The sequence below is a fragment of the Myiozetetes cayanensis genome, unplaced genomic scaffold (genome assembly GCF_022539395.1).
Source record: "Myiozetetes cayanensis isolate MyiCay16 unplaced genomic scaffold, myiCay2020 scf3, whole genome shotgun sequence".
In the NCBI taxonomy this organism is placed as follows: Eukaryota; Metazoa; Chordata; class Aves; order Passeriformes; family Tyrannidae; genus Myiozetetes; species Myiozetetes cayanensis.
In genome coordinates, this window is record NW_026087521.1 from 71,099,403 (window position 1) to 71,114,918 (window position 15,516).

Genomic DNA, 15,516 nt, shown 5'->3' on the forward strand with positions numbered 1-15,516 from the left:
AGCCTAGTCCAGTTTCCCTGTTCAAAGCAGGTCAGCAAGAGTGGGTTGACCAAAACCCTGCTTGATTGTGTATTTTGAGTATCTCCAAGGATGGAGACTCTGCATCCTCTTTTGGGTAACCTGGTCCACTGTTTGATCACCTTCATGGGAAAGCCAAAACACAATGAAAACAACACATAGTTTATGTGTTTCAGTTTGTGGCTGAAATCAATGTACTGGATTCAAACCCTTCTTGTCCCCATAGGAGAACGACTTCCCTTTGATTATTGTTGATTTATATAAACTTTTCTCTCTTGAGGATGGGAAATGATCCAATACTTAATAATTAGGCATTGGGAACCTCAGGGTTGTACATGGTGTGTGCTTTCAGTTGATACTAAATGGTTTTGTTGAAAGCAAAGCTTCTGATGTCTTGTTATTAGGGTTCCTTTGAAGCTAATCAAACTCCTGAGACATCACTGCTGTATTTTTTTCTCTTTCTGTTGTGAAAAAAAATGTTTCTTTTGTTCACAGGCATATGAATTCCTGTATTGCAACTGTCACCTCCCTTGTTGCATAAGGGGTGTATCTTACTGGGAGGACAGCTCTGGCAAATTCTGCAGTCAGTCTGTCTCTTGAAACATGGTTTTGGTCTGCCAAATGCTGCTATAGTTAGATGGTTAATTATAGCCCAGGTCATTTGGGAATTTTTGTTCCTCTGAGTAGTTCTGTGACCAAACATCCTATTCCTGGATACTGGAAATATTCACATGCTTCAAATACCGTAAATAAGGATACCTGAGGAAGAAACTCAGCCCTGAAATGAGCACAGGTGTGTCTGTCACCCAGGTGTCCTGTGGAGCTGCATCCCTACATGTCAGCCAATGATTGTTGCACTTCTAGGACAGTGAAACAACCCCTGACGAGGTAGCATCAAATGGATGTGGTTGTGTCCAGTCCAAAACATTCTCCCCTTTTCTACCCAAGCCACTTAATTTTCTTTTCTTAATTTTCTTTTTGAAGGTGCTTGTTCTTCATTCTGTCACATACAAGCTAAAAGAAGGTTGTTTTTATAAGCTGTTTAGAACAGCTGCAACCTTTTTGTGAACACCAGAGGAGGTTTTAGGACTAGAAAAGTGGGAGTCAGAAGGTGGATGCTACCAAAAAAATCATCTTCTATTTGCAGCAGACCTTTTCTTGTGGAAAACTGTACAGATGGATTTTTCTTCCTCCTGGATGATCCAAGGAAAGATGCAGTTGTAGATAATGTATCCATTATGCTGTAAGTCAAAGTTTTGGTAAGGTGCTTTATTTTCAGTGAAGTTGTAGACAGGAGCCATCCCAGGCCAAGAGGTGTTTTGTTTTCACTCTTTATTCACTGCTGGACATTTCAGGGCTCTTGACCTTTACTCAGCCTTTTGGTTTTGGGCAAAATTCTCTCTCCTTCTTTCTTTAAGAGATTATTCATGGGTTCCACGTTGCTGGGACAGACAGTAATTAATTTCATTCTGTGCTAGTTGTCTGAAGGCACAGACTGATGTACTTCAGGTAAATGTCAACTTGGATAACATGGTAGGGGAACAGTGAAAAGGATCATTTGCTCCCCTTTCCTCCAGAAAGCTGGTGGCTTGTGAGGAGAGGATGGATAAAGGAGGGAGGGGAGAAGAGGAAAACATCTGAGGTTCTTGATCAGGTGGAATGAGCCCAGAAGCACGAGACAGCACAGATGCCCTATTGGAGCAAATCTTGCTGAGTCTTGGTGGAGTGCTGCTGGTTCATCAGCCCATTAATCAGCTACGTCTCTTCGCTGACTTTAGAGCATGCTAGGAAAGGATAAAAGGAAATCTGTACAAAAAAAAGAGGTTAAAATATGTAGGTCTGCACTCCTTTTTTTTTTCTTCTCTGCAGTATCAGCTTTTTATTGTTCCCAGAGAGACAAACAGACTCTTGTTTCGGAGGGAAGGGGGTGGTGAGAAGACCCGGGTAAGCATGGAGGAATGTCCTGTTCACCGCCTCACTCTGGCTCCAGGTCGGAGACATGGAGGGGGGAGGATTTTAATGTGTAACAGGCAGCAAAGTGTCAGAAAACAAGTGACAATGAAAGCAAAATGCAGCCAGTAACCTTGGGGGCTCTGACACTGAGCAAATGTTTATCAGGGGAAGATTCTGCTGGACATCACTGGATAAGAATGAGTTGATGTCACTCTTGGCAAGGGTGGGAGCTCGTTTTTTTCCACACAAACAGCACAACACGGCACGAGGAAGGAGAGGGAAGGGTGGGAAGAGGGGAGGGGAAAGAGGAAGAGGAAGAGAATGCTGGTTGCTATAAACTGGGCTAATAAAAATATATTAGAGCGTGGCTTGTTTTGTTGGAAGGGGTCTCGGTGCTGGGACATAAATAGACGAAGGTTAAGGATGCTCCAGGGCTCCTCCTGCCCTGTGGCTCTGAAGAGCTGGGGGCAGATTCCTGCCAGCTGTTGCATAATTGGCTTTGACCTGCTCCCAGTCAGAGTGTGCTGTGGGCTTATTCCTGGGGGCCTCAGTCAACAAAACCTCGCTTGGCTTCAGTGGGAATTTTTGCTTGAAGAAGGAAGTTGAGCTTTTGTGACCTCTGGTAGTTTCAGTGCCTGGCCAATGAACAGGAGGACCTCCCCTCACCCTCAGTCTCTGTGTACTCTTCTTTTAAAGCTTCATCATATTTTATATGTCGAGTAATGCGGAGTTTTCTCTGCAGAAAAAGAGACTGACAGCACACAGGCAGCAGAACAGTGAATGCTGCCTTTCAAGAGGTACCACTCTGAAGCTAAAAGTAACTACTGGTATTTGGTGAATTTGAAGGTGAGTGGTCTTGGAAAGCACCTCCAAAAAGACTTAGATATGAGTGGATGTTCTGATACAACAGTTTTATAAAAAACTGCTTCTAAAACCAAAACAAAGAGTGTTCTAAAACCAAAAAAAGCACGTTAAATCTTTAACAGCATCTAATTTAGGATTTGTCTGTACTGAAACACCTACTGCTGATTGTCCCCTGTATGAATGCTCTCGCAGAGCATAAGAATGACAGGGCTTTTAAAAAATTAATTTGTTTTAAAAATTATAATAAAAGTAGGAATTGTGTGGTGTTTGCTCCGTGTTCATACGCTCTAGTTCAGAGCAGACCGTTTCTAGAGCGGCACAAGTTAAACTAGAAAAGAGCTCTCCTGGGCTGGAATAGGAGCCAGTGCTGAGCCTTCTAGCAGTAGGGATGTGAAGTGCTTTCTGTGTCCTGTATCCTTCCCTTTCCTCACTTTCACCATGTCCATTAATTGCTGTGAGCAATTAATGCTGCAGCTTTGCAAACCTCTGTAAGGTGTCCGTGCAGTCAGCCAACAGCCCTTCAGGGTACCGAGCAGTTGTGGAAAATTGGGCTGTTATTTTTCAGAGTGTGAAAGGATTTAAGAACTGAGTTGTTTGGAGCACAGACTCTGCAAATCAGTGAAATGATTACAACACGTTCAGCTGGCTCTCATCACCAGGCTTGTAGAGCCCCTGTGGCAGCGTAAGGAGGCAAAGCTTTGCTGTGACCCCCTCGTTGTGCGATTCCCTCAGGTACGTGTGACCCTCTGGGTGCAGGTTCTGCTGAATTATTAGGAGTCTTAAGAAGTCGAGACTCTGGACTTTCAGGTTCTAATGTGTTCTAAATTGGTTTGTACCTTAATTTTAAGGCAGTTGGGGATCTAGGTACTGTTATGTGTTGCTGTCGCTCGTGTCTTCTGTAGAGGTAATTTTTCTGTTCTCCCTTCCCCAACCCAAGAAGAGATGCCCAATGCACTCTGATTCAGGCCCTTCATTGATCACTAGAGAGCTTGCAGTGCTGGAGCCTCACCAAGAGTTGTAACTGGCTTTGTGCTCAGGCAGTACCCGATGGAGATGTGTTAACTCTAAAAATAAACTGAGTCAGAAAGTCTCGTTTGTTTGTGATTTTCTTTTCTTTTTTTTTTTTAATAAAGCCATAGCAGATAAAATACTCAGCGGCTGAGTAACTATTCTGTGTTTTTAGTTTTGTTTGGCTATTCTGCTTATTTTCTAGTATTAGGAGCACAGTGTTTGGCTTGGTGGGCTGATGAGGAGCTGGGAGCGACAAGTAGGTAGTTTTTAGGTAGGTTGGTGAGCTGAATCCATCTGTGGAAGAGCTTAGTGAGAACCAGAACTGGGACAAGAGTGGGGCCTGCTCTGCATGGCAAAGACAGGTGGCAGAGCAACAAGATTAATCCCCTTTTCAGCAGAGAGCACCCCAAGATCAACTCAGGATACGGTTCTGAGAGTGTGTCTTCTTTAACAGGAACAGGGGACTTTTCCCAGCGGGTTGGAGGCTTTCCAGCCAGGAAGGCTTTATAAGTCTTGTAATGGACCTTTAATGTACCTTGAGAGAGGTGGGATTTAGGATGAGCAAAACTCTACCTACCACATATTTAGAACCGTTAGAGGGAAGAAGTGAAGTGTTGATGGAAAATGACTGATACTTTCCATGATGGACTTAAACAGCAGGTTCATGCTGTGTGTGAGCACACCCTCAGGAGACTGCATATACAGAAATAAAAAATAAGGGGGGATGTTTTTACAGCTGTGCTGTGTTGAGTGGGCATTATGTGGAAGGGAAAATGAATTGTCGTATTCTGGGTATTTCTGACTGCAGAGGAATTACGCACGTGCCCAGGCAGCACTGCACGAGGTGTCAGCACAGTCCCGTGGCCCCTTCCTTAAGAGTAAGAGGATACTCTCTCAGAATGTTTTACCTAGTGGGTTCATTTACTGAAGTGCAAAGGGTATGTAAACTCAGGAGGTGCAATTTGCTTGTTGTTTTTTTTTTTTTTTAAATTACTCCTCTGGGGATTTTCAAACACTTTGTGCTAAGGATCCCTTATTGTGCTTTGTCTTTCCTCGAGGCACTTTGCCACTTGACAGTATTTGACAGAAGATTATGTAAATATGGAGGTAGTTCAGAGCACAGTGGGCCACTTCCTTCTGTGTAACTTTTGAATATTTTAGGTGCCCTAATAAGGCCCACAAAGCTGAATGATCAGGTTTTTTAAAAATAGTGTCAGAAGTGTCCTAGTTACAGAGATAAGGGTGGAGATTTGCTTATTCCACACCACCCACGTCACTGTGGGGGAAGGTTTTTGTTTGGCAGGGAACTCAGAGGTGCTAGAAGCAGAACCTTTTTTTGTCTCCTTGCCTGGATTGCAGAAGGGGGTGGACTGGCCCCTTTTAAAAACCACAGGCTGAAAATGGAAGAGAGCCATTCTGTTCCTCAGGTGTGTTATCTCCTTCTCTCCTCAACTCAGCTTTCAAATAATTTTCAGTATCCTAAATTTAGTTGTTATAATTTCATGCCAACTCCGTGTTTCCTTCTGGTCAGGGAAGATACCCTTATGTTGCAATACAATGCTGGTAAATATAGCAGTTATTTAGATACTAATTCTGATGGGAAAATTAAATCTATTTTATCCCTAGAATTACTTCTAAAACCGGTTCTAATGGATGTGGGAAAAGAATCAAAGCAGACTGAGAAAGAATAAAAAAATGGCTGGGGGGGGAGTCACTGTCTGTGGAAGTGTTCAGGAGGCATCTGGATGTGGCACTTGGGAACATGGTTTAGGGGTAACTGTGGTGGTGCTGGGTTGATCATTGGACCAGGTGATCTTGAAATTCTCCTCTACCTCGATGATTCTGTGAAAAGCACATCAGCACCTGAGTTTGGATAACTTGAATTAGAAAGGCAGGAAGAAAAGCCTAACTGCTCGCCAACCAACCGTTTAACCAACAGATTCTTTTACATACTTAGAAGGAGCTCTTCCAGTGAAACTACCTTTAAAGTTTTCTCCACCACTTCTAAAATGTGTTTCTCCATGTGTGGAAAAGAAAACTGAAGCCTTGAGCTTGCTGAATCTGTCAGTAAATGGCCTGTTCATCAGCCCTTTGCTTTGCCATGCCGTGGCAATAAATTGCAAACAAACCTCTCAGATTTACATTTGTACATTTCTGCAACTGCAGAAAATGCCCCAAAGTGCTCTGTCCCCACTGAATTTACTTGGGATTAGTGTGTGTGCTCAGGCTGGTAAATGTACCCCAACTTCATGTGGGTGCCCTGGTGCTCAGAAGGGACTTTACACGTCACCTGCTCTCTAAACACTGCTTTGGGATTTTTTTTTTCCTACTAGTATGGGCTATGTCATGTGGATGAATATCCATGCACTTTTGCCTAAAATGAAACAAAGATTGCTGTGAGGCTAATCTTTATTACTAATAACAGAAACAACTATGTGAGTGTTAGCTTGTAGATTTTTTTTTAAATTTTGTTTAAAAGAAATTGAGCTTATTTGATCCTACTGTCCCTTTTCACTTCCATCTACAGCCTAGAAAATGTTGCAACCGCTGGCAGATTTCAGCCAAGCTTTGCAGTGAGAGAGGGAGATACAGGAGATAGTTAAGATTTCTTTATGTCAAGGAAGATGGGTGGACAGGTAAATTGAGAGTCACTCAGTGCTTTGCATGCATAAAATAATGGAAGTGACATCTTGCTGCTGCTAGAACAGAGAAGTCCCCCTCTGTCCTTTTCTTCCCTCTCTCCTGCCTCCTCTCCTGGGGCTAACTCTGGTATTTGCTCTGGTGCTGTGATTCGTTTTGCTGCCCCAGAGGAAAAAGAAAACCACAGTATTGGTTCTCTGTGGTTTTAGTGGGGTGAATAATTTACTGTGCAAGCGCTGTGGTTGGGTGTGTGACGAGGAAGGTGGAAGCTGGATCTTCCCTCCCATGGAGCATGAATTTGGGAGTCAGAAGGAAGAAGCTGTTGATTTACAGAGTAAACACAGCTTATTTACGTAACACAAGAGCACCATCTCTCACTTCCCTGTGAGTTACCTCATCCTTTTTTTCCAGCCTCGTGTCTATTTTTATATTTTGAAGTCTACTGCAGGAAGATGACCGTGCAACATTGCAACTGTGTAGTCAAAACCACTTCTTTTCCATATTACTCCTGTGCTCTAGAAGTGAAAAATCAGTGGGGAGGTGGACTGAATAGGACCTTGGCTGCTTTTAGGTGACAAAGTGCAGTTGTATGCTTTGTGTCAGGCATATCTAAGTGACTGCAGACCGAAATCTCAGCACATGCAGGTGGTGACCTTAACAAGTGGAAATCTGTAAGAGCGTGTGGGGGTTTTGTCTTAGAATTGTAGCAAACTGTGTTTTTGTAGCAGCCTAAATGTCTTGAATCCTCTCGATGTTTGTTTTTTAAGACACGTGGTGGAAGAACCAAAAGGGGAGGTGATTTACATATCTCACAGGCCATAATACCTCACAGTGCTTTAAGAGGTGCAGGTGGATTATTCACACAGAGAGCACGTTTGAGTTCTGTGGCTCAGAGAAGTTGCCTGTGAAACGGTGTGACAAGATGAGAGCCCTCAGCCCATCTGTCACCCATGCAGAAGTAAATGATCACATGGTGCCGACTCCAAAGCAGAGGGAGAATCTGCTGTTGCAGCCAACATTCCTTGCAACAATACCAGTGTGTTCTTTGCTCGTACAATAGCTGTTCAGTTTGCCTCCAGCCATTGTGTCACCCCATTACAGTTCAAAGGAAGTGAAAATACACTGGCGACAAAGCCAACTCTTGGGGTTTTTTTAGAGGGAATATGTAATTTACTGCAAGGTATTTTATCAATGAGATTTTTAGAAAATGAACTGGTCTGTAAAAGAGATCATGTGGTCATCCAGATTTCAACCTGAAGATTTCTGTGTGAATAGTAGTGATTTTATTTTTCAATTTCTTTATCACTGACTTCTACTAATATGCCCTTTTCTTAAAGGCGGCCTGGCTTTTCAAATTTGAGTGTATTGATGTTCCTGAACTCAGGTGTTATTAAAAACAACCAATCAAACCCTCCCCACCAACCAAAAAACAAACCAGCAAAAAACCTACAACAAAGCATTTAGTCAACAAGAGCCCTGTAAATCTGATTACATTATCTGTTTGCAAACATTTTAATACCTTTTATTCTGCTGCACACAGGTGTGCAATTATTTCTTTTCAGCAGGTATTTTAAAGTGCTCCTGCATGGAGCATGTTTGGAAATGAGCTCACTATTTCAGCTGATAGCAAAGTTGCTGCCTCCAAACGTGTGCAAGCAGCAATGGTCAACAAACAAGACCCTGTCTTTAGGGATGGAATTTCATCTGTTTCCTCTGTTTCTTGTGGTACTTTGGAATCTTGAAGGTACTGGCAAAAGAATCTTCCTGTGCAAATGGCAACAGGGAAGGCAGTAATGGTTAATCTGTGGCCAGTGAGGCCAGGCTTTAATTAAGAAGCCGACCAGCCTGGGTAGCTTCTACCGAAGAGCTTTAGAAGTGCTTAATGAGGGAAGTTGTGGGGTTGATTTGGGACACAGAAGAATTTCTGGAGGCTTGAAAAACACTCGTTCTTTTTAAGCTAAAGCCAATGTTGTCTCAGTGAGGGTAAATTAAATTATTATATATAGTGTATAATAGTATATTATTATATGCAGAAGTAACTGTAGTCTACTCAGATTCAGTGAGGAATAGAAAAGCTGCAAAGGTTTTACTGTCTTGGATTAATTTTATGAAGAGGAGTATCATAAAAAATGAGGGTAGCAAGAGGAGAGGTTGGGAGCAGTTGAAATAAGTTTTGGGCAGCACAAGTGGTTTTGAAGGACGGGAGAGGCAGAAACAGTGAAGTTAAAGCAGTGAGAAGGACCTGGACACAAAAAGGTATCCACACACCAAAACCCCAAAAATCAACAACAATCCCCCAAAACCCAAACAAACAGAAAACAGGCAAAAAGAAACCTGTGTTAGGAGAGCAACAGGTTACAAAGCTCTAGCAGGTTAAATGGGAAATCATCAGAAAGCCACAGCAGAAATAACCTTCAAAATGTTTTTCTACTTGGGTATATTTAATAAAAATCTTTTTAGGTTCTCCAGAAGCTTGCTGAATTGTCAGATGTTGGAAGCAGTGTAGACTTCTGGTCTGATTTAAGATGGTGTAACTTTAAAAGTCTTCCCTTGTTCCGCTTAGCTGATGACAGCAACCCTTTCTGGCCTAAAAACTGGTAACAAGACCATATCATCATGTGCTCTGCTGTCTGTGGCAATAAATTAACTACTGTGGACCTATTTTGTAATGCCTGCTGTTTCTGATTGAAAAGGGGATTGACAAGTGGAAATACAGAAGTCAAAAAGAAATATTAATACTTTTCAGGCTGGAAAGTGCTCAAGGTGCTGTTAGGTTTGCTCATTAAAGCAGCAGAATGTAACTATGGTAGGGTACTATGTTCTCTATGTATATAGAGTCAGTACTGCATGAAAAGCTTTTCTTCAAGAATTTTTACTTCTAGTCATAAAAGTGCTTTTCAAACTAACAGCTTTCTTCTGCTCGGTGGGATGTGATTTGTTGGAAGTCTGTGTTGACCTGGAACCAACAAGGAGATGACTAAGTAGGAGGGAAATGGTTTTAACATACCTCTGCCTTGCCAAGGAGTATGGAAACAATAACAGATTTGCCAAGTCAGTGGGTCAGCTGGCTTTGTAGTGATGTATGATATTTCTCCATGCACGACATCCTTGGTGTATTGAGTTATTTCTTCCTAAAGCACCGCTGTGCTTCAGAAATGTGAATCTTTCTGCAGCCCTTATCACACCCATCAGCTTGCTGTTCACTGGTCAGCTGTATCCAGAGTACCTGGGAGATTTTGACTCCTTTTCATCGTGGCAGACACGTAAGGTAGGAAGAAAGACACTTAAGATGGGAAGAAGGACAAGAAATGAAAGCTTTAGGTGCTGTTTTCTTTTCATTGAAGAGCAGAGCTGTGCTCTTGGGGGCCAGGGATTGATAATCACCCAGAAGAAATCCCAGGAACACCCTTCCCTCCATGAAGAGGAGGCAGTACCTCAGTGGTTAGTTGCTCTGAGGTGTGCTGGGATTTGAGTGTTTGCACTTGCTCTTGCATCAGGTTTCAAGCTGACTTACTGTTACCATCTGCTCTTTTGAAGCAAAGCTCCTGATCTGCTAAAAAAATAATTACAGTGATTTAATAAAATCATAGAACTGTTTTGGTTGGAAGGGGCCTTTGATGATCATCTGGTCCAACCAGCCTGTCACAGGCAGGAACATCTTTCACTATCTTTCACTAGATAGGTTGCTCAAAGCCCCATCCAGCCTTACCTTGAACAGTTTCAGGGGCTGGGCATCCAAGTTCTCTATTCCAGTGCCTCAACACCCTCACTGTAAAAATGTCTTCCTCATGTTCGGTCTCAGTTTCTTCCAGTTTAAAACCACTGTCCCTTGCCCTGTCACTCCCAGTCTCTCTGTTTTTCACAAGCCCCTTTTAAACATTAATCCTTTGCATTAATTAAATCTCCTAAATAGCGTTTCCTTTTCTTCTTCCTCCCGAAGTTGGTGAGAGATGAGTTATAAAAGAAAATTAGTTGGTTGATAGCATCACGTATTTGATCAGTGCTGAGACAAGGTAACTGCCTCAGGTGTGTGGTGAACTCTTCATTCCTGTGTGAACATTCAGAGTATTAAAAGCTGACAACACTATTTGGACATTCATCCTGACAAAATATCATAGAAGATCACAATTAATGAAATGAGGAAGTACTAGAACACAAAACATAAACGTTTTAAAAAGTCTTAATTCCTTCAGTGGGTTTATTCCCATCAAAGCTTTTTACTTTAGCTGAAAGTAGACTTGAAAGATTTGCAACTGATGTTGTTGAACCCAAGATTTTGTTTGAGATTATTCTTATCAGAACATAAAAAACAGTTTGGCTGTTGCTAACACACGGGTTTGAGACTAAATGGTGAAGTGTCTGTCTCCTCTCCTGACCTCTTGACTGAGGCAGCACAGTTGTAGTGGAGAAGTCAGTAAAACAAAATGACCTTTTTTTCTTTTTTTCATCTTAAGACGAGATTTTGTGCAGAGGGTATCTGAGCATCCTGAGAGAATAAGATGATGAGTGTCGATGAAAAGTTAAACCTACTTCTTTGTATCTGATGAAGTTGCTGTAAATACTTTCCATTTCCCACTGAGGTACTTTTCCAATTGGAAGAACTTTTCCAATCCAAATAACTGGCATTTATTGCTTTTTAATGGCTTAGTTTGATGCTTGCTTACGTTTGCAGTGGGTCTGTAAAATGGGAGTCCTAAAGGGCACGTGCATGCAGTCACTGAATTCGGTTTACACAGCTTGCTGGATGCTCTGGGAAGAGCATATTGTGTGCATGTGCAGTTTGTTACAGATGGTGTCCCAACAAGAAAAGGGTTGTGCTAACGATGACGAAAAATGAAATGAAGGAAATGAAGTAGTAAAAAAAAAAAAAGGATGGCCTTAGAGCTCATCATCGTTTTTTCCAGCAGCTGTGGGGAAGGTGGTCAGTGTGGCACACGCACGGTTGAGCTCAGCAAACGTTCTCAAGATGAGCTATGTAGGCAACAATCAGTGGGCAGGAGAAATTTATCTGCATAATTCTGCTCCTCTGGACATTACCAGTGTCCCACTTCTAAGTCCAATGCCTTTTTGTGAAACCTGGTCATGCAAGTAGGTGAGGATCTTAATTCCATATTAAACAAACCAACAGAGAAGTTCATTGCTAGTCTTTGAGGCGGTAAAGAAGAATCTTAGAAGGTGAAAGAGTTCTGAAGCTTTAAAAAAGGCAAGGTAGACAAAATACGGACATTTCACCCAATAAGTTAACTTCAGGTGGATCATTTTTTTATTCAGGTTTGTTTTGGGGGAGTAGTGAATTTTTAGAGCTCTGGTTTCAACAGTGTGATTCTGTGAAAATTGCTTGAGTCCAGTGCCCTTATGGAAATGCAGATCTCAACTCCTTCCTCTTCTGGCATACGTAAATTGGGAGAGGGCTCATTTTTCACAGTTTAGGATTGCTTGTGGAGGAGAAAAAACAGGACTCACGTATCACTGAAAACCAAGCTGATGTGCATTATGGACCTGCATTTAGAGTCTGTTTAGTTTCTGTCAAGGAGGGCTAGGCCGTATGGCAAACTGTTCTTTGCACTGCTATAAATCCGAAACATCCATGAATTACTCTGAATTAGTTTCTCACTGCCCCTCATAAATTTTTTTCTTCTGGGTTTGCTCTGTTGTCTCTTGGACTGCACCTGAACTAATCTGAACAGTCAGATCGATTCTGGTCCTTCCTTTCCTCTGCAGGGCTCCTCAGCGGGCAGACGTCTCCCACCAGCGCCAGGCTGGAGAAGCTGGACCCGCAGCAGGTGCTGCAGCTGTGCCTGCGCTACCAGGACCATCTCCACCAGTGCGCAGAGGCCGTCGCCTTCGATCAGAACGCGCTCGTCAAGCGCATCAAGGAGGTACTGCCCCGTGTGCCCTCGTGGGGGGGAAGGGCTCGGGCTTTCAGGGAATGCAGTGCTTGCCCTGGGCTGCTGCGTGTCACCTGCAGCAAATCTGCTTCAAAGCAACCTCTGCGGAGAAACTTCATCCGTGTGCGCCTGGAGCGACGTTTCCAGGTTCTCAGGGTGGTTGCTGTTGGGTTGTGTGTTCAATGGTTATGCCCTGTGATTCCTGGCCATAAACAGGGGCTGTTCTTCTGGTATGGCAAGTGCTGCTGTTGAAGGAGCTGTTGAAGAAGTGAAAGGTTACTGATGTTTCTAAAGGTAGCGTCCCATACTTAGATCTGTATGGTATACATTTTATTACGTCCTATGGTTAGGCTCTCATAAAAGGAAAGAAACAGTTATCTAAATATCTGTGGCTGGAGAAGGTTATACTTCAGTGGATTTGAAGAGCAAGACTTGTTTTCAAAGCCCATAACGTGCTGTCTTGTCTCTGATCTGTATGGCAAAAAGGTCTTCCTGTGCTGTTGCTTTTACCAGTCAGCCATCATTTGGAAATCACTGGTCTGTTTAAATATTGAATGATACTGTTTGGGATTAAATTAATTCCTGGAATGAGCATCCTGCAACTGAACTGTCCTCCTCACATGTGATTGCTGATGCTGAAAGCAGTAGGATGGCTGACAGGTTTTTGTTTTGGTTTGTTTTTAACTCAAGACAGGCTGGTGTGAGAGGAGATGTTGTTTGAGAGTGTTTCCTCAGATACTCCCAGATGTGTAGAAGAATTGGTCAATGTTGCATGTGTCAAACGTTCTTGAGACCAAATACCTTTCAGAGTAAAAAAAAATTTGAAGACATGGTTAATTTTTACTCATGCAGTATGAACACTGACCTTGATTTGTTGTTGCTCTATTGGCTTAAGAGTTAAGGAAACCCCACGTGACAAAATGAATAATAAATGTGATTTATGGGCTGTTTTGAGAAGCTGCTGTCATCGTGAAGTTTTCAGTCCAGAGTAATATGGGAGCCATTAAAATGGCCTTTTTATTTTGGTGTATCGAGATCTGAGGCCAGCTATTACACAAGATACAAAGATATTTGCAGATGTCGGTGACTCAGATCACACAGTCTCAGAAATGGGATTCAACTGCCAGCCTAGTGACAGTGCACTGCATTAACCCAAGCAGACCGTCATGCTTTTGGCTTTTAAAGTGAGAGAGGGAATATTGACATGATTTAAAGTCACTGTAGACTCCGTGAGTACCATCTGCATTAACTGGGCTCGCCTTCTGCAGGCCAAGTGGCAGAGTCCCTTTCAAATTAGCTGTGGTGGTTTTCTTCCAGTTTGTAAAGCTTGTGCTTATTTTTCATCTGAAATAAATACAATTATGATACTGATATTCTCACTAGCTTCTTTATAACAGGCTCCTCTGACAAAGTGATGGCAACTCAGGAATGCAGGGAACTGATAAGTCCGATGTGGGTGTTTTTTTAATTGATCACAACATGTAAGTAACTTCAGATGCTTTCAATCCTTCTGCCAGATCTGTGAGGTTTTAGTGTCCATCTCGCTAATAATTTTTAAATTGCATTGGCTGTTCTGCATGTGTGTTCTGGAGGAGCTGGGTGGGACCCAGTGGGCTTAAATTGTTCTTTCCAAATTGTTTGGGCTCTGCTTGATGAGCTAAATCGAACCACTGGTGACAGCTGTTGACAGCCAGGGGTGCAACTGAACTGGAGCAGGGTATGACTCTTGTTACCAGTGTAGACAAAGGAAATCACATTGGGCATCACCCATTTGTCAGCAGTGATTTAGTTCTGCCATGTACACAAAGCTTTGGCCGCTAGTAAAGAGTAAAAATGAAAGAGAAAATGAAGTGTATTGTGGAAAGCGTGAGCTGGGACAGTCGATTCTTTTATCCTCATTTTGGTAGCCAGTATTTCCCTTTTCCTTCCTGTAACAGCATAACCATTGAAGTGTTCTTCTTCTGATATCAAGTGACTGATGTTTTAACTTCCCTGCAAACTCTTGGTGAGCTTCATTCCCTGATATCCTACCATTTGTCTGAGGTGTGTTCCCTTTCCAGGCTCTCACTGACCACGCTCAGTGAGTAGTAGTCCTGCTATACAGAGTGCTACACTCGCCCTGTCTGCAGCCAGGACTGTTATTTTAGTCTTTCCTTGGCAAAATGTCCTGGGGCAGATAGCTTTTGTTCATTGTCTGTGTTGCCAGAAGAAAGGTTTCCTGGACTCTGTCACAACTCAGAAGTACTTTTGTAAATTTATTGGTCCTCGACAACTCATAATTGAGTGTGGTGGTTTGTAATGGGCACACAGCCTGAATTACAGGGGTTCTTAACAGGAAAGAGATTAAGTAAAGAAAAAAAGAGTGCTTGTATGACAGTAGTTACTGCAGATCTGAGTAGAAACATTTGTGCATTCCTTAACTTCAGGGAGCAAAACAGTTTAGCTTCGCTATCCATCCCACTTCCCACTTTATCCAGAATTTCTGTGCAGTGTGTTGGCTGGATCCATATTTGCTCCTAAATGTTAGAATCTGAAAAAAAGAAAGGTGTACAAGATGAATTCGAAGGGAAATGCTGGTCAGTGCTACAGGTAGGACTGGGGAAAAGCAAGAAGTTAAGCAGGATGAAGACTGGGTTACATGAAATCCTTATCTGTAGAGGACGTCTGCTTTGGGTGGCAGGGAGAGACTTTCAGAGTAATGTCAGAGGGGATGGTGAGTAACAGGGAATGGGAAACAAGCAGAATAGGTAAAAGCTGGGGAACAGAGCTAAATGTTTAGAAAGGGCCCATGGTTATTTTGTGTGCCGTGATTTTGTGTCTGGTTTAAGTGCCTTACAAAAAAAAAAAAAGATTATTTTTTGGTGCATAAGGCAGTAAACATCTCAAAAATGATATCTTACAAAATATCTGAAGGTCAGTATCCAAACACTACTAGTCACACACCAAAATTTAGGCCTATTCTTTCTGTGAAAGCAAAAAGGAAGATGAAAGCCCTCTAAGATCCTTTCACAAAAGCTTTGAATGAAAAGATCTTCAGCTTTTCTTATTAGACTTCCAGCATTGCCAAAGGGGACGTGCTTTTGAAGTATCCTGTGTACCCTTAGAGGCAAATGTAGTTCCCAGATAAACTGTGCTAAAAATG

General features: G+C 42.4%; 1 protein-coding gene across 4 annotated transcripts in view; it reads left to right on the top strand.

Moving 5' to 3' along the window:
- BORCS5 (BLOC-1 related complex subunit 5) overlaps positions 1-15,516 on the top strand; it is a 49,882-nt gene that overhangs the window by 23,682 nt on the left and 10,684 nt on the right. For all 4 annotated transcript variants that reach the window (XM_050323473.1, XM_050323474.1, XM_050323472.1 and 1 more), the window contains one exon: positions 12,208-12,365. In XM_050323473.1, the coding sequence (XP_050179430.1) occupies positions 12,208-12,365 (158 nt within the window). The remainder of the gene's footprint in view (positions 1-12,207; positions 12,366-15,516) is intronic.